The sequence below is a fragment of the Hirundo rustica genome, chromosome 6 (genome assembly GCF_015227805.2).
Source record: "Hirundo rustica isolate bHirRus1 chromosome 6, bHirRus1.pri.v3, whole genome shotgun sequence".
In the NCBI taxonomy this organism is placed as follows: Eukaryota; Metazoa; Chordata; class Aves; order Passeriformes; family Hirundinidae; genus Hirundo; species Hirundo rustica.
The window spans coordinates 6394754-6421825 of NC_053455.1; the positions used below are offsets into that span (position 1 = coordinate 6394754).

The 27072-nt window shown below is 43.7% G+C and overlaps 1 protein-coding gene across 1 annotated transcript in view; it reads right to left on the reverse strand.

Annotated features, from left to right (window-relative positions):
* KCNH5 (potassium voltage-gated channel subfamily H member 5) overlaps positions 1-27072 on the reverse strand; it is a 151678-nt gene that overhangs the window by 13482 nt on the left and 111124 nt on the right. The window contains exons 9-10 of the mRNA XM_040068574.2: positions 26677-26929; positions 15935-16131 (exon numbers count right to left, since the gene is read on the reverse strand). Coding sequence (XP_039924508.1) covers positions 15935-16131; positions 26677-26929 — 450 coding nt within the window. The remainder of the gene's footprint in view (positions 1-15934; positions 16132-26676; positions 26930-27072) is intronic.

Consider the following 27072-nt stretch of genomic DNA (forward strand, 5'->3'; position numbering starts at 1 on the left):
TCATATTTGGCTTCTGGCCAGCCCTGTTTGTGCAGTGTTCCTGCATATCCCCAGCACAAAGCCACCGGCACAGAGGATTTGCAGAATTCGTATTCTCTTCTCTGTGTTTTTTCCTCTTACTGCTTTTTGCCTGAACACTAAATGGTCTCACTAAATGCCTAAGAGAGTCTCTCCATTTACAAAGTAATACATCAGCAAAAGAATTGCAAATTGTTCCCCAAATGTACTACTCTCTCCTGTCTGCTTTCAGTGCAAATTTAAATTAATTTGAATCATTATGGCTTTCTTTTTTAACTTAAATATTACTGTACCAGACTATAAAGTGCCTGAAATTTAATCTGAAGTCTTCAGACCTGAAAAGGCGCTTTGCAACTGAAAGATTTTTGATTTTTTTCCAGCTGTATCCATTGGTCCAATAAAAAATAACACCCGTTGCTATCAGCCTTTCTTCTGACATTGAGAACATTCTACCTGGCTTTCAGACACCTTGGTTTTATATGAAACGTGCCACCAGCTACTCTGTTCACTTCATCACTTTCAAGGCTTTGTTAATTTATTGAAAAGCTTTTACAGCAGGAGCTTCAATTAAAACAATGCATTCCATTGCCATGTGATGTAGAACACCATCAGTTTTGTTTGGAAGCGGTAAGTCGGAAATTAAGAAATAATTTGAAAAACCCAAATGGAAGGGACAACAGGCAGCCTCTGTACCTAGAAGAGCCAAGACATAATCACCTTTTATTACAAAACAGGGAGGTAAAACATGCTGTCAGATATTCTTCACCTGAATCAGGGCTAATAACAGAGACCAATTTAGTCACCGACTCCAGACTCAAGCTAACTCAAAATCATTCCAGTATTCCTGACTGGAGCAGTTTTAGACTGGTGAATGGGCAGTCATTTGTTTCTTTCCCATTTGATTCTAGATGCCAGCCAAGGACCTGATCTTTTGGAGCTAAAATTAAGGGCCTGCCTGTGTCACACCACAGGGGAGGGTACTAGGACTCCTTTTTGTCCCAGCAGTGTCCCCCTGCAGAAAAGCAGGATCCAAGAGGATGGAGTGGTGCCAAGCAGGAGAAAATGGACAGAAACTGCTGCACTGGAGCTCAACCTGGACGTAAGGGAAAACTTCTTTCCTATGCAGTGATGGAGCACTGGAACAGGTTGCTCAGAGAGGGTGTGGGGTCTCACTGGAGATATTCCAGACCCATCTGGACACAGTCTTGTGCCCTGTGTTCTGGAATGGCCCTGCTTGAGCAGGGAAGTGGGACCAGATGATCAACTGAGGTCACTTCCAGCCTGACCATCCTGGGATTCTGTGATTCTCTGAGGAGGCTGCATTCAGAACTGCTCTCATCTGTCTCTGTGTTCAAGCCTGAAGCTCACACTGCACCGTGGTTCTGTGTTCAGCCAGCCAACCACACCAAAATTACCCCAGTTATTCCTTTTCCTATACAGCCTACTTCCGTATCAGAGAAGACTGAAGCTGTCTAGATCAAAGTCAGGACACTTTGCCAATGCTCACTCTATTCCTACAGATCTTTTGGGTGAAACCCAAGCTCAGATGACCACTGACCATATCCCAGTGTCTACCTTACCCATGGGATGCCCAGCAAACAAAGCCACCGGGGTGATGCCAAGGGAGAATGAGTTTGGGCAGTCCAACAACTCATATCTGTGCTTCTAAACTCAGAGACACAGCACAAAATCCACTGGCAGGGTGACCTGGCAAGTCTTTTAATTTGAAATCAAGACTTGGAAAGGATTAACACCTCTGAAAGACAAGGTCAGCCCACTGCGAAATAGATGTGAAATAACTCAGTTAAACCATTGGGAAATCCAAATTTGACATGAAAAAAGACCAAAAGGTTATTTAAACTTTTAATATCTACTTCATTTAACTATGGAAAACTTGGTGAAATAACCTTAAAAAGTATCCCAGGGATTCTTCAAGTGAAACATCTCTCCCAGCAAGAGCAAAGCTTTTCCCAGTTGGGAGCTCTTGGTTGGCAGTGTGTGATTAAGGAGTGCTGGCTGTTGGAACATGCTGAAATTGCCTTTAATATGATGACAGCCACTGCTTCAGTGGGGAGGAACCACTTGGGATAAAAAAAAAAAAAGACCCAAGACACAAGCATGCAAACATTAAGGAGTATGCTGTCAGGAATAAATAAACCATGAAGAGGATGTGCTACCTTCACCTAAAACTTGTCCCTTTAGCCTTTAGTGGTTGGCATAGCTCTGCCACTGAGGGTGCTTTAGCTACAGAGACTGATGGAATTGCAGTTTTTAGAGGCATCTGTAATTGTCAGCAGGGCAGGCGCCTTCTACTTATGGCATAAACAAATTAAATTAATTTTTAAAGAGCAAAGACCACATTAAATGATTTTGCTAATGTTTTCTCATACTTGAATGTGTACCAGCAAAGAGCTCTTCCTTTCTGGGGCAGAGAGAGTCAAGGGAAATCACCCACAGCCAGGAAAGCCGGGGGAGAGCTATCCACCTAGGGAGCTCTCTACCACTGCATGGAAGCACAGCATCAGCCGTGTGAAAATTCAGTGTGCTGCTCTCTGAAGCCACTGAAGAGATGCCACATGCAGAGATGGAGCTGCTGATGACAGTGATGGCAGAACCATTTGTGGACAGCACCACGGGGCTGCCTACGTGACACACACACACCCTGAGGATGAAGTGCTCTCCCTAAGGGACCAAGGCATATCTTCCCAGCTCAGGAGATGTGAGTGAGGCACTTGGCAAGTGGTGACCCTGTAGAGCCTGCATTTATTTCTGAAGGGCATCCACAGGAGGAATTCCGAGCAGCACAGGAGAGTTAAGTGGTGGGGTTATGGGGATGGCATGAACAGATGGTGCGGTGAAGAACCATTTCCTTCCCACTTGCACGCTGACTGCATTAAATCAATCCCTGGGCTTTCAGGGCAACGAGCTAAGGCTGTGCTGTGAAGGGTTTTAACCATCTGACCATATCCTGCTTGTGGGTATCCTTCTATTGGGCCTCCACACTTAATCTGCTCTTGGGGAAAGCTCCTTCCATGTTTCCCATGTGCTTCTTGGTGATCTTGCCTACCATCTGTATCACAGCCATCACCTCTTTGCTAGCTGCCGATCCCTGTAAGGCTCACCATCTTTACAGAGATCCACAGCAATCTACATTTACATGTTTTTGTTCCCATCCATGTACTCAGGCACTGACACGGGATGCTCCGTAGGAGCTGAGCCTGCTGTTTTTGCAGCCTTCGCTTATCTCACTGCTCCAGACCTAAAGAAATTAGTTTGTAATCCTCAGTACTGTATACTCTGGAAAACCGGGCTTTAAAAGTGATCAGAAATGACCTCCTCATGTAAAACTGGAGTCAATCCCCTCTTCCTGTCTGGGTCTAGAAGAAAACCCTGTACCTGCACCAATAACAGGTCTTAGCAATCAATAACATTGACGATTCTGTATTTGCCTATTTGTGGCCATGCTTCACTGCGTTTACACAGAGTTTGTATTGCTTTCTACCACTCCCTGTGCACACACAATTAATGAAACACCAGCTGGTGCAGGATAAACACTGCTGCAGGGATGTAAAAAGACACTACACAAAAGTACAGATCTCTACCTCTGTTATCTTCTATCTCAGATGCTGTGTTTGCCTCCCAGAGCTCATTCTGAGCTCAGAAACTTTGGCTAAAGCATCTCCCTGTTTATTTCTTTGATTTTTTTTTTTTTTTTTTTTTTTTTTAATGTCTGAAAAATCCAGCTAACACCAAGCCTCCCATACAAGACAGCAGTTCTTCAGCCACCTTCTCCCAGGAAGGCCCTGTCCAGGAGGCTGACTCTCCTCAGTGGGGCTTGTCACTTGCCTTAGATGCTGGGGAACACCTACAAACATGCAACTGTGTCAGATGTTAAGACCATAAAGGTGCTCAAAGGGCTGGAGCACCTCACCTATATCAGAGAGAGTTGGGCTTGTTCAGCTTGGACAAGGCTCCAGGGAGACAGACCTGAGAGCCCCTTCCAGTATCCAAAGGGGCTACAAGAGAGCTGGAGAAGGGCTTTTGACGAGGCCATGCAGTAACAGGACAAGGGGAAATGGCTTTATACTACCAGAGGGTGTTGCAGCAGCCCTCTTGTTTCTCACAGCATGAAAAGGGTCCTGGTTTATTCCTCTTTACAGCTCAGCCATCCTGACCCCAACTAACCACTGACTCTGGCTGCAGCAAGCTTCTGCTGTAGGTTTCCCTTGTGGCCTCGGACTGCTGATTATTTCCTGCTGAACTATGACTGCAGGGATCAGTTTGCAGACTCTGACTGCAGGTTTTCACCCAGCCAGACTGTGACAGCAGGTTCCAACAACAGGCTCTAATTGCAGACCCAGAATGACCTCACAACAGGGATTTTCACTCCTCAGAATCCTTCTTCCTCATCCTCTCCCATTCATGATCCTCACCTCACCATCTAACCCACTCCTTTTATCTTACTTATCTTTACTGGATATAGCTGTGACTCATCAGGGGTGAGGCTGTACTGGGCAATTAACACAGCTGTAACTTGTCAGGGATGAGGTCACCTGTGTTCCCTTCTCCTACAGGAGGGCAGGTTTAGTTTCAATTTAAGGAAGGAATCTTCCCTATGAGGGTGGCACTTGCACAGGTTGCCCAGAGAAGCTGTGGATGTTTCATGTTCAAGGCCTCACTGGATGGGGCTCAGAGCAACCTGTCCTAGTGGAAGGTGTCCCTGCCCGTGGCAGGGGATGTGAAAATGATCTTTATAAGCCAAACAGACCCAAACTATTCCGTGATTCTGTAATTCTATGTTCCACCATGGCACCAGAGCATCTTGCCCTCAAGGAGGCCAGCAAGGATAAAGAAGACTGATGGGGTTCTGCAAGCCCAGTCTCTGTCCCAGAAGATTCCTTACCATCCCTATTAGCAGCTGTCTGACATGTTGGACTGAATTTGAGCCCAACTGGTCTGGCAAGAAGATCTTCATGGGACACGTACTACAAAATTTCTAACAAATGCTTTAAGTTACAGCTGATGGTTCATCAGGCTCAGTCAGGCATCTGTTTGGTACATTAATGCATGGCTGCACTGAGCTTGTAAATTATTATTCATGTACTTCTGTACAACATCTTGAGGTTGTTGGCTGAGTCCTTCACTAAACGGGAACAGGGACAATTATTCATACATGAAAAACATGCATGATTCAGTTCGTCCATTTACATTTCTAGTGTAGCCTTCCTTGGCAGGATGGCCAATACAGCCTGGGAGAAGGATGGTCATTTATAATTGAGCTGCTCTGACCAACAACTGCTCCATTTAAAAATGGATTTACCTCAGACACACGATGGAGATGGAAATACACTACAGTGGCACAGAGTCAAGGCAGGCAGAATTGGTGAAAATCGGGAGGTTAGACATAGAAATTAATTACAGAGATGACAGGATGCTCTGTTAAGGTCAGGGACATGGACAAGGAAAACTGGATGTCTGCGCACTGAGCGGGAAGCAATGGGCATGAATGGAAAAGCAAATTTAATCATAATAAGGAGGCTTCCTCTGACCAGTTAGAAATATCCTGATTAGAAATGGCTGTTCTTTGCTGCTGTCATTTTCTGGTTGCTGAGGTCCCCATTTTCACATTTTTAAGGGAGTGTGAAGTGTTTTAGGCTCTCAGAAAAAGCCAGAGCCTGTTCCTGCGGTAACAGGAGTGCTGCTCATAACAAAAAAAAAGAGGACAATGGACTGCTTCCAAGGGGATATATACTCAGAGAACACGGAGAGGTAAGTTCCCCTGCTCTGGAGGTACAGTGACTGATGGAAAATTAATATAAGAAAACAGCATATAGAACCTTTTTTGGCAGCTGAGACAGCTTTGTGGAGTACTAATAAAAAATCCGATATTCACCCAGAAGTCAGAGGGGAGGTGCCAAAGTTCAAAATATCAAAAGATCACTGACAGTTTAATTAACAGAGTTAAGAGAAGAAGAAGCTTTTATAACTGCTCACACTGTACTCCTTTTTTTAACAGTAACCTACAACTAAAAACTATATTACGGTTTTGTTATCTTCAGGAAGGGAAACAAATTAAGAGCTAAGGCTGTAAGCTTGGAGTAGTAAAAATATGGGAGGGGAAATGAATTAATAATATATATTCCTTCCTAAATGCACGGAATATTTTTGGCTTTCAGTAAGTTACTCAGAAGTGCAATAACAGGGGATTCAGCTTATTTCAGGTGCTTCCCAGAATGTCCCTGTCCCTCCTGACAGCTAAGCCCACCTCTGGAATATATTTAAGCATCTCCCGAATTTGCTCCAGCAGACTTTCTTTGCATGGGACCTAAACTGAGCCAGCTTGCTAATCACAGCCACTGGCAGACAATTAAAAAAGGCACAGTCAATCAGCCATCATTAAGTTGGAAGTGACAGGTTGGGTCTTATTTTTAACTAAAACTAGCGGGATTCATGCAAACTTCCCCACAAAGTTCCTCTTGCACTTTGTTTATAATTTAATACTTTCCCACATGCACTGTAGAAAGCAACCCCAAAATACTTCTGGAAGCAAGGTAAATCTGGGATTTGCAGGACTGAAATGATTATTATGCGCTGAACCAGCACATTTGAGTACTATTACATCTGTGAAGTGTGAGCTGAAAAATAATAGATTAATGGATTTATACTCACACAGAAGAGAAAGGCCTTACACAGGGAGTTTTATTTAGCATTTGAGAACCTATTTATTTATTTAAGGAGCCTTTTTGGTCAAGTCAAAACCTAATAAATGAAATCAGTGCTGTCTCCATTGCAAAACTGCTGTGAAATTGTTACTAATCATTTCCGGATCCCATTTTGGGCAGAGACAGACAACTCCCACTTGGATGAATGCTCTGCCTGTGCCTTTTGAAGCCTATGGGGATCCACTGATATGATTCCAATGAACAGGCAGAAGTTCTCTTTCCTCAGCCATGGCTTTGGGTGCATTTCTACCAGTGTTCCCAGTCTGGCAGAAGTAAGGTTTAGGGAATGAGAAGTCTGTGGTAGAAGCTCATTTTATACCCTCAAGTCATACTATGCTGTTGCTAAAATGTCTGGTGTACAGCTCCAGGAAGTAATGACAGAATTAATTATCTCAGTTTTTTAACATTTCCCCCTTTTCTTGAAGTTATCAGGTTGAAAAAAAAAATCGTAGATCTACACAGCAATTAGGCTCAGCAGCCCCTGTAAGAAGAAATCCATTCCTCTGGAATAATTGCTTGGAGGGGTGTGAGGTAACACAAACCACCTCTGTCCCCACCTTCAGTGCAAATCCTGCCTGCTGGCAAAAAACTTTCTTAACTGGAAATCAAAAATGAAATGGCAATGTTCCTTCCCATTGCACCATGCACATTCCCTCCTGTTCCTTTGCAGTGGGAAGAGATTAAAATCATCAATTTTAATTGATGAGGGGAGGTAAACACAAAATGTTCATTTTTAAATATTTACAAGGTTTAAAATAGCAAACCTTCGATTTATTTTTTTTTTTTTTTATTATTAGCAGTCCTGTCCTATGCAAGCACTGCTGCCTTGAACTGATATTAGCAGACAGCCTGCAGAATGCTTTCTGTGTCAGCCAAGGAGAAGATCTTAACTATGAGACCTTTCTAAACAACAAAATAGTATTAATTCACATAAAGCACAATTGCAAATAATCATCAATCTGGATCTTCACTCTAACACATCCAGTCACATTTTTGTCTCCCTATGGACATTGCCCATTCCTGACATTCCTGTTTAATGATCTTTCCACACACAAACAAATCACCTGGGTTGCACCGCCTGCCTGAGGAAGGGATGCTCATACCTTTTACTGGGGTAGATCAGCTGAGTGCCTTTAGTATCAGCTGCTGAGAGTCTTTGAGTGCAGAGAGCATCACACCATGTCTTGGGTTATGTAACCTAAAAAATGTGTATTCTTTTTCATCAGTTGAAAGCTGTTTTTTGGGAGATGTTTTGTCCTTCTCTTGCAACTCCAGGGGGGAGGGGGACAGATGCCTTCTGATAATGGCCCAGCCATTAAACCCAGGTGGGGCAGTGTTTCTTATCTCTTTCACCACCCCTCCATCCTCCAGGGGGACATCTTCTGATAATGGGCCATTAGAGCCCACCAATGACAAGACACATTCCATCATCCCATTGGGAGAGGCTCCACACTGTGGGGGAGGAGCCAGCTGTTCCTAGCTAGATAAAAACTGGGACTGAAGGACACAAGGGTTCCTGTTTTTCCACTGGATTCCTGGTGGAAGACTGGACCCATTTCATTGCCACTGGACTTTCTACAGGACCATCTCTACCCCACAGAACCACATCTGTTACTCCAGGAGGATTTATCTGAACTGCTTCCAACACCCTGACCAACAGGATGCCAGGTTGTATCCCTGACTCTGTCAAAGTTTTTTCCAGGATTTCTGTTTGCTTCCTTGCTTGTTTTTTTGTACTACTACATTTGTATTTTCCTTTTCTAATATTCTTAGTGAAGAACTGTTACTCCTATTCCTGTATCATGGCCTGAAAGCCCCTAACTGCAAAATTATAATAATTTGGAGGGAAGGGGGTTTACATTCTCTATTCCAAGGGACGCTCTACCTTTCCTTGGCAGACAACTATACTTCAAAACCAAGACACACCAGCACACAGGATTCTTTTTTCCTGCAGCCAGACAATGCTGTTCCAAGATCCTTGGATGAGAAGTATGCTAAATTGCCTTGCATTTCTCAATAAAGACCAGCAGACAAACAACATAAAATGACCTTTTGATTTAGATTTAGACAGGGAAGTTACACATACAGGGAAAGAATAAATCTACCTCTGTAATGCCAAAAGATCATCAGAATTGGGTTCAGTCCTCCTTTTAACAGAGCTGGTGACTTGTTCTTTTTTGCTGCTACAGAAGCATGGTCACAACATCTGAGGAAGGTATTTAACTCAGAGATTATATCCAGAATAGAATATTGGCCTGCTGGTACCCTGGGGGATTAATGTGGCTCTGAAACACCACTGAAGATGATAGTGCAGTGGCTGATCTCTGCATCTGCCTGCAGTCTGAAGGCAAAATGTGCTAATCCAGACTGTGCTATGAATCCACAGTAGACCAAGCTTCCCAAAGATCCCACAGGATATTCAGTGCTGAGGGGAGGGGAGAGGAGACTCTACAACCATCATCTAATTCAATTGCTTGACCACTTCAGGGCTTCAATTGCTTGACCACTTCAGGGCTGATCTCAGGTTACAGCATGATTTTTAAGGGCAATGTCCAAAAGCCTCTTAAACACTGATGGGCTGAGGGTACCAACCATCTCTCTCGGAAGCCTGTACCAGTATTTGACCATCCTCTCAGTAGGGAAATGCTTCCTAATTTCCAGTAAACCTTCCTGTCCATCCCCACACATCCTGTCAGTGGATCCCAGGGAGAATAGATCGGCAGTTCTCTCTCTCCCCTTCCCCTCCTCAAGCAGCTGCTGGGGGAAATGAGGTCACCCCTCAGCCTCCTTTTCTCCAAACCAGACAAGCCCAGAGTGCTCAGCTGCTCCCCATGCTCCTTCCAGCCCTTTCACCAGCTTTATTGCCCTGGATGCATTCAAGAGTTTCATGCTTATCACCAATTTCTGCACTCAGCCACGAGTGCAGCCACAGCCAAGCAAGAGAAAACCTCTGAACTCTGCTCCACCAGGGAGGGGATCCAGAGGTGCAATTGCACCTCATTTCCCACGGTCAGTGTGACCTGAATAGTGCCCAGAGGAGATGAGTGTACGGGAGATGAACAAGTGGCAGAAAGGAGAGGGGAAGGAGTGAGGCACATGGGAAAGAGCCCAGCTCACAGCCACAGAAGTGAGACAGCAAACCCACGCCAGCCCTTGCAGCATTCACTTTGCTCAGACAGCTGTCCCACGCTGTCTGGCAGGGGCTGAACTTGGAGCTGCTGCAGTTCTCCCTTTCAATTTTTATGCTGCTCTTCTACCTAGCAAAGTCACACATGGTCCTCCAAGGACTCACTTCCTCGCTTTGAATGCCTTAAACTCAAGTGCCTGTGTCCCTGAAGAGGGGCAAAGACACAAGGAATTGCTCAGGGGAACAGGAGATGGGTAGGAAGAGCTGCAGAAAAATTCTTGCCTCAAATCTGTAATTCTCACTTGGAAGAATCCGTGGGGCTCTCAGTGGCAGAAGGTGGAGAATGGCCTTTGCTGGGCTGTCAGTAACCACACAGCTACAAATACACAAGGAATTGCTGCTTTATCTGTACTGTTAAATTCCTCATGTGGGTTTGGCCCCGATCCCTGAGCAGTTTCTCCAGAAATTTCCAGCCCAGGACCACCAATCAACAATTTGGACAGGGTCACTTATTTGAAGTCTTGGAGTGGGCTCTTCTCATGAAAGCACATTTGACATACAAGTGTAGACACCATCAGAGGAGGTATTAGATATAAATCAGTGGAACAGTCCTTCAGGAAATATTGCAATTGAGTATTAACATATCTGGAGAGAGCTGTGAATGCAATAAAGCTCAACAATAAAAAAAAGGCTTCAAAAATTTTCCAGAGTCAGTCTTTTCAAGCATAATGGCAGCTGCAAAGTCTGCTAAGATGTGAACAAAATAAAACCAAATTGATTTTTGAGAGTGTGACTTACTTGCTCAGTAATCACATGAAATTGTCACTAAAGACAAACTGTAACTATAGCACCTAATTTTCTGGGACAACATGTTAATATAAAAGAGAAAAAAAAGAAAAAAAATCCACACAACAACAACAAACAAACAAAATAACCAAAAAAACCCAGACAACTAAAAACCAGCGAGGGAGAGAAAAGGCCTGAGACAAGGACGATGTTCTGACTCCTTTCCATGTAAGCAATTCACTCCCCACAGCTGATGGGGACTGAGTGTAAGCACCGGCTGGTGAAGCGCAAACAGCTCTGAACTAAGCTCCTGCAACTGTGAGTAGCTTAATTCAGAGCTCCAAACCTGTGAAAGTGCCCAGGTCACCAGAACACAAGTGACCTGCAGGGGCAAGGGCTGATAGCTGAACAACGCTCTCTGCCTCTGGCATTGCTTCTGCATCACTAATACAGCACACCACTGGGAGGGTCTGGAAAATGAAGATAGGGATGGTGAATGAACCTTGGGACAACCTTCACTTTTAGGACACGTGAATGCAGAATTCAACTTAAAATAAATCTTTTCTCAAAACCATGTGACACAACTGATGAGTGATTCAGTCAAGAAACCACATATGATGCATTAAAACCTCAAGCAAGAAGAGGAAGGCAATTTAAAAAGGAATTATTTTAATCTGAAGGAAAAAAAGGAAAATAGGAAAATAGGACGTGTGTTAACACAGTCTGATGGCCTCACCCGCTAAAAAAATCCCAGAGATTCAGTATGCTGGAGGTATTAGACAACATCAGTTGCTCACAATGTTGTCCCTGCCTTTAAGAGCATCTCAGGCAAAAGAGCTGAGCCTCCCCAAATGGGATTTTGCTGCCTTAAAGGCACTCATCTCTCCTCATATCCCCTTGGCTCACTCTCAGCACACCTTCCAGGAGCAAACGCAGCAGGGGTCAGACACGAACAGTTGTCCTCTTCCCCGGCTGCTCCTGACTCATCCCTTTAACACAGCACAAACCAGCAGGAGGTGACTGTGTGCCTTAACAGCTGTGGCCGAAATCTATTCTGTACGGACGCACAGGAGAATTTTAGCTGTGATCTCAGGAGGGGCAGGATTTCATCTGGGTTTCTCCCCTCACTTGTGCAGGCTGTGGTGGGCTCACAGCTCAGCAGAGGTGGTACATTAGCTGGTACAAATGGAAGCTATGATGAGAAAAGGAAAAAAAAAAAAACAGAATGTGGGTGGAGCAGAGGCCATATGGAGGTAGGGCAGCACTTTTCCAGGACAAATATCCTTGTTCTGGCTCCTGGAAATAAACACGAGACAGCAGAGCACAAGTGCAGGAATGACGTCGAGATGTGGGCATGGACAGTAGCAGGGAATCAAGACCACCCAAGACCCTCAAAGCCTTCCAACCCAGTTCCAGGAAGGCCAGGAAGAAGACTGACTAGTTACCTGATTAGTTACCAGACTTTGCATGGTAACAAATTTGCATAGAAAATGAGAAACTTACCTCCAGGATGGGGAAGGACTATCTAGAAACAGGTACCGCCAAAAAGCCCGGGCATGTGTGCACTCCACAACCCTGGACACCCCAGCTGGAGCAACGCTGGAGCCAGGACTGGTGATCTCTCTTCCTCACCCTTCTTTTGCTTGTTTGCTTGCTTTCAATCATCTCTCTCTTGCTCTGCTCCCTTTCACCCCACCACTTTATCCAAAACCCACTGCTGTGTGCTTACACAAGGAGAGCAGGGACTAACTCATAAAAATTCCCATGCCAAGTGTGTAATTCACTAATTAAACTGCAACCATTTGTAGACCCTCTGACTTCTGTGGTTCCTTTTGAGCCAAGATTTCCATCCTGGGTGCTCACTTCTCTTTGACAACTGGATCCCATAGAGCCCCCTAAAAATCTGTCAGGAGTCCCCTCCTCAGGCCAGGCTCCGTGGCTCAAGCTTGCAGAGAGGCCTCCCTCCAGCTATGGGAAATCTTGAGAGGCACTTAATGAATTAGATATTATTACTATTCTCTTCCAGCATCAGAAGGCAGTAATTAACTCTTTGAAGACTCATCCCAAGCCCTGCTTTATTACTCAATCCTCAGAGGCAGCTATGTAATCTCATTGCTATTTTAAAGAGTATCTTTTCAGAAAAATTATTTTCCTTGATTGAAAACAAAACAAAACAAAACAAAAAAAACCCAAACCAAACCAAAACAAAACCAAAAAAACAAAAACCAAAACAAAACAACCAAACCAAACCAAACCAAACCAAACCAAACCAAACCAAACCAAACAAACCCAAAACCTAGAAGTTCAAAGTCCCAGTTCTGCCTTGGAATGTGCATTAGTGATGCCAGAAATGCAGTAAAGATATCAGAGCATGAAACATGATATGCTGCAATACTTTTGCTGAGCAGATGCCTTAAGGAGGTCATTCAACATGCCAGGCTCTAAATGCTGTTTGGGAGTGAGAAAACACTATTTTCCCACTTCAACAAGACTTTCGCTTCCCTGTCATGTGGAAATAACCTTTTGTGCTTGGTGCTATTATTAATTTATTAGCCTTTTGAACGTCTGAATGTTTTACAGTCTATGAATTGCATCAAAGGACAGGGCAGCACAAACACATGGTGTGTGCACCCAAATCCATGGGTGTGTGTTTCAAAGAGCAGACCTGGTGCAAGAACACTTCTGCCTATGTATTTTTGGCAGGGAGAACAGCCATTTTCTCAGGCACAAACCCCCAAGGAGTGTATTTATGTCATAATTAAATGTCAAACCTTATGAGTGATGACTATGTGGAAAAAGTGCTAAGTATATATTTCTATAGAAATCAATTAAAGGAGACAATTATTTTCTTTCCATTTAGGTTACATGACTCCAGCACAAGCTGCTGCAGCACAGTGCAGCTGTCAGCCCAGCCTCACTGCCTGAGCAAACTGCTTTCTGTTCACCTGATGGAACTGTCCTGGATGGCACCGATTTTCCCGCCAAACGCTTCTGTGATTCCCAACAGGGAATCACGGATCCTTCCAGCAGATAGGAGGTTTGAAACAATCCCCTGAATGACTTTATGTAACAGGACTTGGAGTGTGTCCCTGGTGTTGAATGTAGCATGATCTATTTTGTGCCCAGAAACAAAACACAGAACTTCCACAAAGCAGACTCTGGCTCGGCACATCTGACTGCAATGCCAGGCTGCTTCCAAAACAGTTATTGACTGAAATTGCAGGAGAAGGGGGGAGTTTATCTGATGTGTGTGAGGTATTTAAAAGTTACTGATCATGGGCTCTGTGAAATCAGAAGGGGATGGTCTTCCCAGACTGGGCAGCAAAGAGGGGCCAAATTATTTCCTCCTGGAGGAACCATCCCTCATGGGCTGTGGAGGTGATTGGTGACTACCCTGGACATAATCACCCAATTTTTAATAAAATTAACTCCACTCTGCATGCCCCACATTGACATGACCCTTCTTGGACTCTTCCTCCATTCTCTTCTACTGCCCACACATTCCCCCAGCAGCATTTCCTTTCCTTCTGCAAAATCTAGTGTTTCCTTAGGAATGTTGTTCCTTCTCCCTGGGAGTCACTGCCCCCATGTCAAAGTCCATGTACCTGACACTGAGCTAAACAGCAGGTATCTCTGCTGGGAACGTGAGTTCCATGTATTTTTCCACGTGGGTGATTCTCCATGCCAGAGCCCTGCTGGGAAACCAATTTTCCTTAAAAAACGTGTGTGTGAGAAAAGAAATTCTGTGACAGCCAGGAGGCTACTCCTCATATGCATCCCTGGATGGCAGAGCTGAATTCCAGCACACTGCCCTGTCAGGAATGGACATGTCCTTGTTTTTCTCGGAAAGCCAGCTGGAGTGACAGGTTCACAGTTTTAAGAAGGAAAGAATACATTTTGGTACAATGTACGTGGCATTATCTTGTCCCATGAAATCACCATCAGCAATGCCTGAGCAGAGCTGTCATTGCAGGGCTGTAGCTGGTGAGGGGGAAGAATGCTGAAGTCAAGGCTTGGAGCACTTCTTATCAGCAGAGAAGTGATAAGCTAGAAACCATGAACCAGGTTTCAAGCCCCAAAGCCCTCCTTCAGGTCTGAAGTGGAGTTAACAACCTTCCAGTCAGAGGTAAGCTGACAAGCTGGAACCAAACCTGATTATAACTCAGCTCTTTCAGGCTCCTGCACAGAGAGAGGGGCATTGCAATCCCACTGCATCTGCTTCTTGCTGTGGTAATTTGTGCCACACTTGGGGTATTAATGAGCACAAAAAATGAAACCTCCTCTGAAAGCAGCATTTGTACAATGGTGCAGTGGCTAAGGACAAATCAGACTTATAAAAAGTAAAATTCTAGTTGTGTTGAACTGTTACTGCAGGAGCTGAAATTGTCTTGTGAAATACTGAGGTAGCCTTGGTACATTATCAGGTGAGATGCCAAAGGTACAGCTGCAGAAAAACGTGTTTCAGCAGCTAGAGGATCACAGCTAATGCTCAGTAATCTATAAATCATTGTTACGCGATTTCTCTATGCAAATGAAATTTATATAACCCTCATCAATCGTAAAAAAAATCAAAAAGATGAAATTTTGCAGCCGCAATGTGAATTAAAGGATCCCTTAACCTGTTTTCAAGATACGTTTTTATAGCTAATTAATTTTTAGATGGAGTGTTCTTTGAAAGAACTAATGGATAGTGAGCATTGCTGATTGATTATAAAATGAGCGGGGGGGGTTAAGAAGTGAGCTGTGAATTTAAAATCACTACCCAGCTTTATTAACCTTGACGTATTAAAATTCTAGACTATGCAACTGCGAGAAGCAGGTATTAATACAGCACCTTTGATGAGTGTATTTTATTTATTTAATATCAATGAATTTCTCTTAGTTGGTCTAAAACATGGAGCTCCATCAGACTGTCCTCTGAACTGTATCTTAGAGACCTCAACTTTGGGAAATCTAGAATCTGGATTCTATAAAATATAACTTCACGCATTTATGCGATGGGGTGGAAGAAACCCAACAAAACAAAAAACAGCGACTATGAAGGAAAGCAAAAGAAATGCAATTCATATGTCATCCTGCTAGGACTGCTCTCCAGAGCTGCAAATCTACAGGTAACTTTTGTTGAGCCATCATTACCAACACTGACAGCATTTATCAAAAGGCCACTCAATCTGTGACGACCTGAAAACATCAGGAGGAAATGCGGGGTTGTTAAACACTGCCAGCACCTGCAGGACTGTGCAGCCTCCTGGTGAGAGAAAGGGGAAAATAAAGGGCTTACCCGCTTCCTCAGGTTGCAGGTGAGCGTGAGGTTCCTCGAGAAGGAGTTTGCAAAAGCAGTGTAGAAGTCCAGCACTTTAAGCAAGGCTTCTCGCTTAATTATATGCAAATCGCAGTAGGTCAGAGCCCGTACGTTGGCACACGCGTGGGCCAGGCTGGTTTCCTTCCAGAAGATGTCACCAAACACGTCACCTTTACCTGAAAAACAGCAGGGCAGACTTGTTAAAAGGCAGCGCTTCGGCAGAGTTTCTCAGCACGTGGATGGTTTTTGCACATCCTGCCTTACGCTCCCAATTATCCCAACGCAAGCTCCCAACCATGAAAACTAACAAGGCTAAAAGTTTTAAAATTAGCTGAGGTACTTGAGCATCCTTAGCAGTAGCCCCAGGTTTTTAAGGTATTTATAGATTGCTCTGTGAAGTGTCACAAAGCATAAGAGCCAGATTGTAAAGGTCTCCTTGTAGCTGAAGATACAAGTAATGGATTTTTCAAAGGCTGCCGAATATATTGAGCTTAACTAATGTCCAGGTGATTTAATATTTCAGGTGTCTGTTCCCAAGTGATTTAGGAGTCCTGCTCTTAAAAAAACCTTCTGGCATCTAGGTTCTTTCATCCTCATGTCTCTACAGTGAGGGGCAGGAGCCAGCTTCCAGGGCCCAAGGACCGCATTCTAAAGGACGCTTTAACATTTTTAATTCAGTGTCAGTGGTAACACTCCTTCTGGAAAATTCACCAAAAGCCTCACTGAGGCTTTTAACCTTTAAAAAACCACTTCTAAATCTTAAACACATCCAAAAGTATAGTTCTAAACCCAAATTTATCCATTTAAGTAGAGGCTTAGGCTTAATTCTGTATTTCAGTGTTTGCTGACTAAGAGAGGGTTTGACAGCTGAGACACCTACACATATAAATACCTTCCACCAGAGGGGAAAATTATACCTGGAGGCTACTTCTGCACTGGCAGGCAGTGTAGCAGAACAGCTGATTGAGGACTTGGGACTAGTAGTCCAGTGCCACAGACAAAAGAGCTCCAGGGACTGGGAGTGCTCTGACTTAGCCTAGTTTTGTTCTCTCTGCAAGGAATCCACACCTCCCACACCTGTGCTAGACACCCAAGCAGGAGAAGACGATGAGGACACCAGAGGATGAGACACACTTCCGACCCAACCAGAACCCCAGCATGGGTACAGATTGGAGATATGCTTTCAGGATTGTTTCTTCTGGTTGTCCTGAGGCAACAGAAAACATATTGGAACATTCCAAAACTGCCTCTTGCTGCCTGGACACACGCTGGGCAAGGAGCACAGTGTGGTTTGTGGCTGACACCTCAAATCCTGAAGCAGAAACCGTGGTACAAAGGGAATTTTTTGTTTCAGACCCCCAGAGACATCCCAGCTCTGTATTTTAGCAGTTACTATAAGGGAACTCAAATCAGTTAGTCAGTGGCTATTGATTCCAGGCACCTCCCCTTGGTGAAGGTTAGGGTTGTTACAGTTTTGGCATAAAAAAGGTAATGAATTTTTGTATTTCCTCTTTTTAGAACTCTTAACATTTTGCTCCACTCTATTGTGGGAACACAGACCAGAGGGGTAATCTATCCAACCTTATTACTTTTAGAGGTCAGAGGCTCTATTTCTCTATTCCCATTTCTGCTTTTGCTATTGTATCCAGTAAAACATATCTAACATTTCTCAGGCAGAAGGAAATAAAATGTGCAATTCCTTATCTTCCCTTCTCTGTTTTTATTTTCTAACAAATGTCTCTATAACAGAATTATCCCTCAGAAAGGTTATAACTGCATCTCATTGAGCTGCTTTTAATTCTACATATTTTTATGTCATTAAAATTAACTACAATACATAACACAGCTGGTATCATTTATAAAACAAGGTATTTAAAAATGTTTTCCTTTATACAGAGCATTTTCTAGTAACATTATAATTTATCCAATGTACTGTTTTGAAATTACCTTTAGCAGTTAATTGTCCTTATCTCTGCTTAGAGCTCAAAACCCAGTTTACAGACATACTCAGCACGGTTACATAATTTATAGAAAACAGACCATTTCTGAAATGCAGAAAATTGCTTAATGGGTTTGCTCTCTGAGGTGGACACAGGACAGAGCTGAGTCCTGCTTTCAGTGCAGAGTGCAGTTAAAAGACAGTGCGTTTACCACTGAAATGTGAGCAAACCTCTTGTTCTCTTCTCAAATTTAGGCTAATATGTAGTTAATTTAACCAAGAGGTTGAAAGCAGTGGATGCTCACCCCAAAACTCTGGACAACAGTGTGTTACAGACTCTGTACACAAATCATGGATAAAAGAAGCTTGAGAGGATCTTGTTGTTGTCTTCAGTGTGGCAGGGGACTGCACTGGTTGGGACTTAAAGGCTGGGACATAATGAACTGATTCACTCTTCCATGAGCCATCACTCACTGGATTTGAAGGGTGAAACTCTAAACTCCTCTTACACTGCAGTTTATACTCTTCAGAAAGTACAAAATCTTGGAAGCCTTTAAGGGATCTTGAATTTGACATTTCCCACACACACTTCTGAGCTTGTTTGCTGGTTATAAATGTGCTAAGGAATGTACAGAATTAAAACAAAGCCTACCACATTCTCCAAAACAACCCGTCTTTTTTTCATAAATACAGAGATTAATGTACTGTATTTTATCCCTACTAGCTGTAGTTCACTGTGCAGAGAGAGGTAATTATTCACTCAGGACAAGAACAGATTTAGGGAAAAAAATTCTTTACTCAGCAGGTGGTGAGGAAGTGAACAGGTTGCTCAGAGAAGCTGTGGGTGCCCCATCCCTGAAATGTTCAGGGCCAGGCTGGGTGGGGCTTTGAGCAACCTGGTCTACTGGAAGATGTCTCAACCCATTCTATGATTCTGAGGTTAATTTTATGCATTGCAACTAAGTAAAAACAACATTCTGAGGGTTGCAAACCAGAAAATTTAACTGTATAGGTCTGACACAGCTACCCAGAGACACATACAAGTATTTTTTACTTGCAGGGGATGTTCAGAGCTCCAGGGAAGGTGCTGCTGAGGCTCAGCTGGGAATGCAGAGGTGCTGATGCAGCCTGCATCATTTCCAAAGCTTCTCTCTGGAGATTTACAGTACATTCCCTCACAAATCTGCCCTGTCCTGCATCCTGAGCACCTCCTGAATGGAGGCAAAGCTCTGGGAAACCCTCCTGTCCCTGCTCACAGCGCCCAAAGGATTGCTGGAAGAAGGAATGCTGTAAATTAGAGTGGGAACTACTTGCATACATTTTACACATCACAGAATCACAAAATCCTTTGGGTTGGAAAAGACCTCTAAGATGATCAAGTCCAACCATTAACCCAGCAATGCCAAATCCACACTAAAACATGCCTATAAATGCCACACCTATAGAATTATGGAATCACTGGGCTGGAAAAGACCATTAAGGTCATAAAAATTCAGATTTTGAAATTGAAAGGAACATGGACAACAAGAGGACATGTGAAGGGTGTTGGTGGCAGGCATAATTTCTGCTGAAATAGCTACACTGCTGTCATTCTAAATACGATGTATGCATGCCTATACATAAAATATACATATATATTCATGCATATTCACATAAAGATATTTAGGGGCAACCATATGGTATGCAGCTGTATAACAGGTCAGGATATTTGTATGCATTGTTCTATCTTCTGTATTCTGATAACCTTGCCAAACAGATTTGGGGGGACGGATGTTCTCTGCAGCCTTACACCATGGGCTGACATGCCAATTTGCCACACAGGAGTTCATGCCTGGACCTTTCAGGCAGAAAAATTCTTAATGGCTTCATGGAATCCCCCAGGAGTTTGCAGATGGAATGAAAAAGTGCTTGAACTCTTTTTAAACAGCATCTCAGAACTCACATGTGTATTTATGTAAAGACAAAATTCATCCTCCTTCAGATGGGGACAGAAACTGAACTAATAAATATCCTAGCAGGCATAAGAGCTTGATGGGTCCTTTGGAAGAAAGTTTAGGCAGGCAGTTTAAGAATAAATTCTTGGTGGGAAGTAGCACTGGGTAAAAACACATAAAGGGCACCAAGTCTTCTTAAGGAGGTGTTTTTCTGTGCAGTCTTAGCTAACAGACCAGCTACCTTTAAACCATTTTAAAATATCTCCAAAGCCTCATCAGTCACGCTAGCACGAGCCAGACATGATGAATTATGTTGGCTTTCCATCAGGATGCACTCAAATCTTACATTGCTTATGAAAAGCTAAGGCTGATGCTGTTTGAAGATCAGTAAAACTGTGTCACAGAGAGAAAACGTTCATCCAATCAGCTCAAGTGCCAATAACCATGAAGTGATGACAGCACGCACACAAGCGGAGGTCATCATTACAGATATTGGTGTCTATATCCATAGAAATTCATATTTTTATGTATCTGCAGCAAAACCTCCTGCTGCAGGACAGACGTGTCCCAAACTGATGTAGAAACCCGATGAGCAGGGAGTGAATCAGCTCCTGTTCCCCACAGCAGCCCCATGATGGGCCAGTCCTGCATCTCCTTACCATGGCACACTGGGACTGGTTGCACAGGTTTACAAAAAGTGATGCAAACATTCATGGAATAAAATCCATCTGTGGCTACTAAACACAAAAGGTTTCCCTTTGGGTGAAACACAGCCCAGTGGAGGGTTGGAAACACTCTGGGGAAGCATCACAGTTTTCTTACTTCACCTTTTTACTTTCTCCTGCACATCTGCTGTTGATCACTTTTGGAGACAGGCTGCTGGGCTGGCTGGATTTCTGGGTGTCCCAATTTGAGACAAATTTGGGAGGAAACAAATTTGGGAAAAATTTATCCCCTATTTTTTCCCAAATATTCCCAGATTTGGGAAAAATAGGAGATACCATCCCAAGACATTTGGCTTAGCTGAAATAGTTGTTTCTGCCTAAAGAGGGTATCTGGAGAAGGTGGGGGTGATGCAGCAGTGCAAATCCACCAAGTGCACTTCCCATCTGGGACATCACTGCAAGCGCAGCCCATGATGTGCAGAGGTGATACTGAACAGTGAGAGAGGTCCTCTTGCCCCTGCCAGTGTTTAATCCTCAATTTCAGTCTTTTTCTGGAGCATCCAGAAGGGCCAGAACTTCATCAAAAACCAAAGCTGATCATTGAGCAGCTTATAAATCCACCTTGATGGGACTGCATGTGAAGGGGCAGAATGATGGGAGAAAACAGCATTTCCAGCATCTGAAGCATTGTCAAAGCAGTCAGTAAAGCAGCAATGATACGAGACTGTGCCAAAACCCTGGTCCATGCAAAGGTGCTTTGTGTTATTTAACACAGTGCAACCTTCCCCATCTGCACCTGGAAGCACAAAGGAAGTGACCTTTCTTCCACCATTCAGGACTGCTGCAAGCAGGGCCCAAAGTCCGGAAAGATTTCTCTCCTTATCTCTCATTTTTAGTGTAAGTATAATACTGCCTCACATCTTTTTAGAAGCCCCAGCTCCTGGAGACAGGTTATTTCCATTTTGATTTTATACAGAAATAGGTTTCTATCCTTCCTGACTGAGGAAATAAACCTGAAAGCATGACCATTCCTACCGCCTTGAAAACTCGTAGGGCAAATCAGATTGCCTCAAAGTGTTAGTCTGATTTAAAAGAGCTGTACCACATGATTTTTAAATAATTTTCCTATTCTTGTGCTGGCAAGACTTTCGAGTTTTGGCAGTGAAGCATGCAGGTCTAATTCAAAAACATATCAATTCAGAGAAAGGAATATTTCAGACTCTGGAGGCTGTGGATCAAATCTGTAACACACTAGCTGTCACTAAATTAAGATTGATGCTTCCTATCATAATTAACCATCACGCAGAGACAAAAAAATAAATTAAATTTACAAAATAATATGAAAAATTCAGGTTTGCAAGGAAGAACGAATGACACTTTTGAACGAGCATCAGTAGGACTAAATCTTAAAATGGTACTGCAGATGTCAACCCAGACCTACATGATCTGACTGATTCCAAGGCATTTAAGAAGAACTGCACAGTGCAGACCAGCAAATCACACTTGTTTTCAGACCAGTAACCCTTCAAATATTTTGCAAAATACTTCCAGATTCAGCACTTAAACCCCAGCATAAATCACATTAATTATTTCAGTTCTGCTAGCTGAAAAAAAACCCAATCCTTTTCTCTATGAATCATTTTCCTCTTAGTTAGAGCTTTAACTCATTGGAACACAGGGACTTTTCCTATAGATGAAACAGGACACAGCCTGTTCCATAAACTGCAGCCAGGTGCATGCTACTAACCTGGGTAAATGTTCACAATCTGCCTTGGTTGACTTCACATGGAAAACAAAACAAAAGTTCAGTATAAATTAACAAGAGCTGATTTGATGCAGGGGCCAATTCAGCCACCTTCATTCGAGAAGAAACCCAAGCTGCAACTAAACAAATCAAAATCAGGGTATTAGCCACTAATACTGTGAAATGGAACTGGACTAACAGGTTTTCATGTTCCAAAGTGCATCACATGCATAGTCAGTCTTGTCCTGCACAAAGCACATGCCCACCTGCCCAGGTATGGAAATTCGAAGTGCTGATGCATGGATACCAATACTTGTTAATGCCCATGGATGAGAGCAGTGGAGCTCCTGGGATTCCTGCTCACCCAAATGGGAGCTGCTACTTGATCTTCCTCTAAAGAACTTCTCTCTGTGTGATTTGGTGGGAGACTCAATCTTTTGACCTCCAAACACAAGTAGCATTGAGAGTGGAAAAAGACTCATCCCTATTTTCACCTGCCATACCAAATTCAGGAGGACACTTGTTTTACTCCTCTGATACTGCATCATATCCCCCTCCCAGATAAAAAATTTGGAAATAATTAATGAAGCAGACCTTGAATAAGGTCTGGTTTGTCTAATAACAATTAACTGTGGGTTACTCTGGAATTATATGCAGAACATGCCAAGAATTAGCATGTAATACATAAAGGCAAATAACTGAATACTATGGGATCAGGACCCTAAGTGTGGCTGAAACATGAGCTATTAAATTTATATTCATTCTGACTTGACTAACATACTGAGTTCACTCAGCAGCAGCCCCACCAGGATTTCACTGCTCAATATATTTTTATCGCTATGCAGCTTGAGCAATATTTTTGATCAATTCCTACAATCAACATCTGAACGTGGTAGGCCATTATTTTCTGCTGAAAAAACAACTTCTTTAAACCTTGTTAATCAATATGCCCCGTTTAAGTTACTGCACAACTTCCACAGCCAGCTGTGCAAATAACAGGAGCTGGAAAGCAACTTTCAGAGCCACTTGGTTGGCAATGCCACCGATGTGCAACTCCTCATCAGGAGCAAATGCAGGTTAATTGCAGCAGGGTGAATTATGAGGTGCCCTCTGGTAGCTGATGCCTCTTTTCATTAGCCTGGGGCCTCCAAACCCCTGGTCCTCCTGAGATCCTCTGCTGGCAACACGTCCCCATGCAGAGCAGTGGTAGTTAAATTGTTTACTCCTGCTTGAGACGGTGGAAAATTACTGACGCGCTTCCTCAGGGTCACCTCGCTTGCTGGGAAAGTTTGGATAATTAGAGACAAGATTGCTTGCCCTTCTCCATTCTCTGGCAACTGCAGATGAGTTATGTTAAAGTGTCAGTGTCTCCTTTTCCCCAGCGTAGCAGCACCCCAGCTCTGCACATGGAGTGCTCCCAGCTACAGCCAGGACCTGCCAAAGGTGGGACACTGTCCTCGAGGAGGGGAGGTAACTAATGAGGGGAACATCATGGGCCAACTGGAAATCTCCATTAATGAGTCCTAAAAACTGCAGATCTACAACTGGAGTCATTCTCTTACTGTTACTGTTTCTGAAATGATGATTACTGCAGCAGCTGGGCATTTATTTATCCAAAAAGGAGAACAAAATCAAACCAAAAAATCCCAAAATGTCACAGTGCTGCAAGTTGTCCTGTCAATCACCAGGCTCCACCTGATTTCAAGCACAGGAAACACCAAAGCTGGCACTATTGAGACAGGGAAAATGCTGCTAGATGAAAGGATGGTTGTTCTGTGAAGGTGGAAAAAAAGAAAAGCACCTGGATGGGTTGCCAAGTCTCCTGAGGACACCATTTCTGCAGGCAGGGAGGCTGGATGTGCCAACTCACCCTGGCTGCGAGGCAAGGGAACATGATATGGGAAAATGGACAAAGGGAAAAAGCAGGAAGATTGTGGAATGATTCATGTCAGGACCTGAGTGAGGGTGAAGCCCTGCACTTCAGATGGAAGCATGAATGTCAGAGACAGGACATGATGGCTCTTAACCTGTTTAATGGCCCTACCTGACTCACTTTTCTAGTATATTCCACATTTAAAAATACATCACATCTGCAGGTGAGCATGATTGAAAAAAAAAAAAACCCAAAACACCCCTTTCTCCCTCTCTCTTTCTTTAAGCAAGGCAACTAACATGCTACTGTATTGAACCACACCGCACTATTATTTCCTCTGCAAGGAGCAGAGGCTGCAGACAGCATGTCCTGTTCGTTCCTGCTCTCATAGAGGAAATTAATGAGGATGAGTTTCCAAAGGGTACTTATCGCATTTCCTCTACTCTCGGTCACTGCTGGGGGGTGGAGGAGATGGACAGACTGGCAGCATGATCCTGTGAGTTGACTTTCCCTGGGAAAACCAGTGTGGCAGGAGATGCTTGGAGCACTCAAAGCAGGTACTGAGGTTTTCCCATTAGTCAGTTTTTTTAAACCTGGTTTCCCCCTTAGGCAGAGTCACGTTCCTTGTGCTTGAACTTCTCAAGGCAGAACAGGTCAATAAAAATTATGTTTTTCACTGTCTGATCTGCAGTTGCCAGTGCCACAGCTGCCACTAGAAATGCCTTTGCAACTGCATCTGGGAGAGTTTTTCTTCCACAAGTGAATTTTTAGGACCTAATATCCCACAATTACTCAGTTCACTATTCTGCTAAATAATCTGTCAGAGCATGAAAAAACTCTTCGGTGTGTTCTGTGACTAGAGGAAGCAGTTTATCTTGCTTTAAGTTACATTTACACGTTCTGCCAATCCCTGTAGTACATGATGAACACGGCTCTGAGTCATGGAAGAATTGAAGGCACTTTTGGTAATTAAAGGTAATGCATTTAACTAGATATGGTTAAAAGTCTCTCTGGTCAAACGGGGATTAACATAGACAGTGGATTTAATACACCTAAAAGGTAGAAACAAAAATTTCTTACTGTCGTGTCATTCTTAACAAACAATATTCATTAATAAATGCAATCAAATTTTGCATGTAATCCATTTAGTGATAGCTCTTAGTTCAGTAAATTGCATATTTATTATTTTCATAGTAAAACCCATTTATTTGTTTAAATACTGCTACTTCCTCTTAAACATTTTGTTTTTTAAATAATTGTAAGCAAATATAAGATATCAGCACTGAGATTAATTATAAAAATGAAATGGTCCAGTGAGCTGGAATACAAGGAATCATTTCCTATGGAAATTGTTGATTTAGGAGCTTTCATCGTAATGACTTCACATCTGAATATGGAAACAGATTAATTCTTACATTAAACCTCTCTTTTTCAAAACCTCAGTGTACACTAGGATACAGAAAGGTGCAGCAGGAATTTCCAAAGACCGTGGAAGTGTGTTTTCCTGAGCTCATACTCCAGCTGGGAGAATCCAAGAGGTGCCCTGGGGGAGCTGTTTCCATGCAGCCCCATCCACACACTGCCCAATCCCACCCCAGTCCCAGGCACAGGCACATTTTTAGGGAAGTCAGGAGCCCTCTGGAGCCACCCTTAGAGGGAAGAATCAGCACAGAGCTTCAGTGGGGTCTGACAGCTGCCCTAGGACCAGAAATCCACTGGATTTGCCCTCAGGAAGTGACAGCTCCAGCTTAAGAGAAAGCAAATATTCAACAGGATATGAGTTCTACAGTAAACAGGTCTATTTTAAACAGGCAAGACAGGCTCTGGGTAGTTTTTCTGCAGAGCCACCAGTTTTTCCTCTGTGTAGTTCTGCCTCTGAGGAGGATTCCTGCCCCCAAACCGCTGCGGACCACTCAGTCCCACCGTGTGCCACACCCTTCCCCATCCCATACAAGCTAATGAGGGTCTGCACTGGGCTTCTTCCCAAAACCAGACAGCACACTGGAGTGACAGGGTGATTTACCTAAATTCCCCCATTACTCAGACTTCTCATGACTGTGGCTTGACATATGGTGTAACCCCACCCCCTTGCAAAGTCAGATCAGACCCTTTATTTTCTGTAAAGCCAGCTCACTACAAACAAAAATTTTGCCTCCTTGCAGAGACTGTTTGCAGGTGTTATTCTGGGCTAGAACACAGACAAATGAAAATCCCAGTGCGAAGGTTGATGTGGAAATCCTCCTGAGGCAGTAACATAAAACAATGTGCATTCCCTCCAGCAGGCCGTTTAAAAGATGTCAAGCACACAGATGTTGTTCTCTTCTGCTCAGAGACACTGTAGCTGTGACCAGTGAGCCGTGCTGGGCAGAAAGAGCATTCCCAATGGCACAAAAGAGGAAGGATTTGCTTCTAGAGAAGGATCTCTGGAGACACAGCATCTCCATCTTATGACAACTGCTAGCCCCCCGCGGTCCCAGCTGATGTTAGGCAAGACTCGTTAATATCCGGACCTCAGCAAAAAGAAAACGCACACAAGCCACAAGCACTCCAGCAGGGATCACAGTACCTAAAATAGCCACCACCTCGTCATCCTGGATGACTTCCAAGGATCCTGAGACCACGAAGCAGAGAGCATCAACGCTTTCCCCGGCGTGGTAGATGAGGTCCCCTGGGGCACAATGGATGGTCTGGAACTCCACGGCCAGGGCTCGCAGGCAGCCGTCGCTGGCCAGCCGGAAGGCAGGGTGCTCGTTGAAAACTTTCCGGTTCAGGTGCACGCAGATGTCTGCTCTCATGTCCTTTGGGCAGATCGAGAGGACCTGGATGAATGAAAAGATGGGAAAAAAGATCAGCTGGGGGTGTGGCACCAAGGCCATCGCTGTATGAAATAACCGGATGGATCGGTCTGATGATGTGCCTGAGGGGGGTCTTGAAATCCGTCAGTCTATCCATCCCTCCATGT